General features: G+C 55.5%; 1 protein-coding gene across 1 annotated transcript; it reads right to left on the bottom strand.

Moving 5' to 3' along the window:
- On the bottom strand, positions 1–3764 carry CALB2 (calbindin 2). The gene is made up of 10 exons (XM_010717896.1): positions 3534–3764; positions 2796–2885; positions 2619–2699; positions 2083–2139; positions 1928–2005; positions 1744–1799; positions 1307–1346; positions 1173–1226; positions 480–551; positions 1–394 (listed from the first exon to the last, which is right to left on the bottom strand). Exons 1-10 carry the CDS (start codon positions 3753–3755, stop codon positions 278–280), a joined length of 867 nt encoding a protein of 288 aa, XP_010716198.1. The 5' UTR covers positions 3756–3764; the 3' UTR covers positions 1–277.
- Between the last annotated feature and the right edge of the window lie 214 nt (positions 3765–3978).

The raw sequence follows: 3978 nt of genomic DNA, 5'->3' as shown, positions 1-3978 counted from the left end.
TGCTCTAAATCTATTGGTTTTGCCCCAACGAGGCGGCCTTGCGGCTTTATTTGCAAATAACTCTTCTTTGGTAAACCGAGAAAAAAAGAAGTAAAACTCAACAACTCGAGAGCAAAAAAAACCACAAAGCGCTCCCACCTCCGAATAACGCCCAGAAATCATAAACCAACCAAAAGCCAGCCAGGTGGATGGGATTAGAAAGAAAAAAAAAAAAATCACACCCAAAGCGGGGATTTTAATGGGAAAACCGCGCCATGGGGCCGGGGATGGGGGAAGCCTACAGGGGGGGTTCGCTGCACAGCACCACCTCCAGCTCCTTGCGGTACAGCTTGCCGCCGTCCGACAGGTTCATGATGCTCCGGCGGTAGTTGGTGAGCTGCTGGATGCTCATCTCCTGCGGGGAGGTTTGGGGTGGCGGATGGGTCGCAGGGTGCCCTGGACCCCGTGGGTTTGGTGCCGCCCCGTTCATCCCTGCTTACTTTCTTGTTCTTCTCGTAGAGGTCTTTCAGCAAGGCGTCCAGCTCGTGCTCGTCGATGAAGCCGCTGCCGTCCTGGTGGGGTGAGTGGGAATGGGATGTGAGCCTGGAACCCACCCAACAGCTCCCAAACCCATGGGGGGAACAGCAGGTGTCCCAAGGAGATGACAGCGTTCGCCCTGACCTTCCCCCACAGAGATCCCAACCTTCGCCTCAACCTTCCCAATGGAGATCCCAAATCTTTCACCAGAACTTTCCCCAAACCTTCTCAACCCCATGGAGTGAGCACGGATCTCCCCAGGGAGACCCCATCCCAAACCCTCTCAGTCCCATAGAAGAAACAAGAGATCTCACCAAGGAGACCCCAGCCTTCACCAGAACCTCCCTGGAACCCATTCAGTCCCATAGAGGGAGCAGACATCTCCCCACAGAGACGCTAACCTTCACCCCAGCCTTCCCCAAACCCTCCCAGCCCCATGGATGGAAGAGATCTCCTTATGGAGACGCCACCCCAAACTCTCTCAACCCCAAGGAGGGAGCAGAGATGTGCCCAGTGAGAACCCAGCCTTCACTCAGACCTCCTCAGAATCCCCCCAGCCTCAACCCAGTGACACAGGGCTGTCCCAAGCCGCTCTGTCCCCAGGTCCCTATTCATATTGGGGTTCCCCATGTCCTCTTCTCCCATCAGCCCCATACCTTATCATAAAAAGCAAAAATCGCGTTGAACTCCTCCGAGGACAGCTTCATCCCCTGGGCAGCGAGAGATGGGGATGTGAAGAGGCACATTGCAAGCAGGGGTAGGAATGATAATTATAATAATATTTTTTTACCTGAAACTTAAGAAGGAAATTTTCTTGCACAGGCAGCAGTCTGAAAAGCAAGGGATGGATGGGAGCAGTGAGCCGGGCTTCCCAAGAAACATCACATTGGCCAATGTGTGACCAATGCTCCCAGTCCACCCATGTAACTGTGGCAAGGAGGGAACCTGATTTGGCCAAAATCACTCTTTTTTCCCCCATTCTTTTCTCTTCCAGGGTCAGTTTGAGCCTCAGGGCAAAGGGTGGGAACCTGAAGGAATAGGAACCCAGTGGGGTCTAGGCAGAACGGATGGGCACCTGGAGGCAACCTTTTTAGAATACAGATTTTTGGCTTTTTTCCTTAAAAAAACAACAGGTTAGTGAGGCCAGACGGGTAGCAACCTGACCCAAAACACCTCCTGTGGGTGTCTTTGGGGTTTCCTCTTCCTCCCCACCACTCGTGGCCTTACCGGGACATCTCGGAGAGGCCCAGTTTCCCGTCCCCGTTCATGTCAAACATCCGCAGCTGTTGGGACAAAAGTGGGACCGGGTCACCCCTCACCCCATCCCACCCTCCTGCTGCAAGCATGGGACCATGGAAGTCTAAAAGGGCACGTGGGGCCAAGCCCAGTGTCCCCACTGGCTGCCACATACGATGGTCTGCGTGTACTCCTGCAGCTTGGCCTCATCGTATGGCCGGTTCGCCTTCTTCAGCAGGTCCGACAAGAAGCCCTACGAGGACAGTGCCACACCGTCCCACCGCTGTCACCTTGGGTGACAACGGGGATGACCCCATGCAGGCAGCCCACCTTCAGCTCGTTGGCTTCGATGTAGCCACTGCGATCCGTGTCGTACCTCCTCCATGCCTGCAAAGGGGCCACCATGGACGTCACCATGAGTGGTGCCACATGGATCCCAATCCTGGTGACGATCCCACAGCATCCCAGTGGAATGGGGACATCTCCCACCCATGTCATTATGGGGACATCCCACCCATGTCATCAGTCACCGCTTCACGCCAGCTGCTGTCCATGGTCCCACCACGGTGGGACACCCATGGGCTGGATGCTTTCCAACCCGTATTCAAATGCCACTGTCCTCACCACAACAGACCCTAAATATTTAATTACCCTCCCCAGCTAAACTCTGCTTCCAGATGCTGCCTCCAGCTTGAAGCCTGGAGTTAGCGCCCAAAGAGAGCACGATGGCCATGCATCATCACTTCATGTCCCCAGAACCCAGCTGGCTTTTGGTACCCCGACAGCAGCCCCTGCACATCCCTAAAGCACTCAGCATGGAAGCAGGGTGCTCAGCAGCCCCAAAACCCACTGCCCGCCCTGCTCACCTCCATGAACTCTGAGCTGGAGCCCACATGCTGGCGGAAACACAGCAGGAAGTTCTCCTCCGTGGGCAGGATCTGGGCCAGCTGCAGGGACAGCCAGTTTCAGTGGGGCACTGCACACATCCCAGCTTTACCACTCGTCATGGCCCCGCAGCCCCGTCCTCTTCCCGCATCCCTCACCTCTGCCATCTCGATTTTGCCGTCTGCATTTTTGTCATACTTGTGCATGAATTCCTTCATCTTGTCGCCCAGGCTGTCCCTCTTGGAGTCCTGCCAGCAGCGAGAGGGGTCAGGAACATTTTCCCTATCCCATCCTATCCCAGTCCCCATTTTCATCCCTGTCCTCATCCCATCCCACCTCCACCTCCATCCCCATCCAATCCCCACACCCATGCCCATCCCCAACTCCATCCCATCCCCATTCCCGATGCCGTGCCATCACCATCTCTGACCACATCCTTATCCATATTCCCATCCACGTCTTCATCCTCATCACTACCCAACTTCCATCTCCATTCCATCCGCGTCCCATCTTCGTCTTCATCCCATCTCCATCCCATCCCACCCTATCCCAGTCCCCATCCTATCCCCCATTCCCATCTTCATCTTCATCCCATCTCCATCTTATCCCATCCCCATTCCCGTGTTCCAGGACAGGAGACACAGGACACGTAGCCTGGCTGGAGTGACACCAAATGGCCCAAGTGCCACGGCCACCAGCATCCCAGCATCGCACCAGGAGCTGATGGATGACCTGCACCTCAGTTCCTACCCCCTCCCCCTCTTCCACAAGCCCCACAGCTCCTCTATTGCTTTTAATTAGGGCTTCCTCATTAAGGCTGGATGCCACCAGTGCAGCAGCGTGCACATCGCACCCCAGCAGTGGTCCCCAAATGCGGGGCCACACGGTGACCTTACCACCCCAGTGCCCTTCCTGGCACTTTCCAGCTCCTGGAAGAAGTTTTCCAGCTCTTTGCCTTCAATGTAGCCATTCCCTGGGGAGGAGGAAGAAAGGAAATGAAACCCCCGTGTGTACACAGAGCAGGGATGGGACGGGGGACCGATGCCACCGGAGCTGCACCGGTGGGACGCTGGGGGTGTGTGCAGAGCCCCGGCCACCTCAGCACACCCCATCCTCATCACCAACCACCGCCCCAGAGGGTCTTCTTAGAGCCCTACAGCCCCCCACAATCCCTGGGGGGCACAGAGCCCGGGGGGGCTGCATGGTGCTGGGCAGGGCTGTGTTTCGCTCTTTTTGCATCTTTCGTTTTTTTGCATCTTTTAGTTTTTGCTCCGGTTCTTTTTGCATCTTTTGGTTTTTTGCTTTCGTTCTTTTTGCATCTTTTTAGCTTTTTCTTTTGTT

This window comes from Meleagris gallopavo, chromosome 13, assembly GCF_000146605.3.
Source record: "Meleagris gallopavo isolate NT-WF06-2002-E0010 breed Aviagen turkey brand Nicholas breeding stock chromosome 13, Turkey_5.1, whole genome shotgun sequence".
In the NCBI taxonomy this organism is placed as follows: Eukaryota; Metazoa; Chordata; class Aves; order Galliformes; family Phasianidae; genus Meleagris; species Meleagris gallopavo.
The sequence above is the reverse complement of the archived record's forward strand: the minus strand, read 5'-3'. Positions and strand labels throughout refer to the sequence as shown.

What these genes read in the sequence shown, in the direction of transcription:
- CALB2 (XM_010717896.1), bottom strand. Translation starts at nt 3,755, where the DNA reads ATGAGGATGGGGTGTGCTGAGGTGGCCGGGGCTCTGCACACACCCCCA. An exon ending in CCAGCTCAGAGTTCATGGAG is followed by an intron (nt 2,140 to 2,618) that starts GTGAGCAGGGCG and finishes GCCCCTTTGCAG; the next exon opens with GCATGGAGGAGGTACGACAC. An exon ending in TTTTTGCTTTTTATGATAAG is followed by an intron (nt 552 to 1,172) that starts GTATGGGGCTGA and finishes TCACCCCACCAG; the next exon opens with GACGGCAGCGGCTTCATCGA.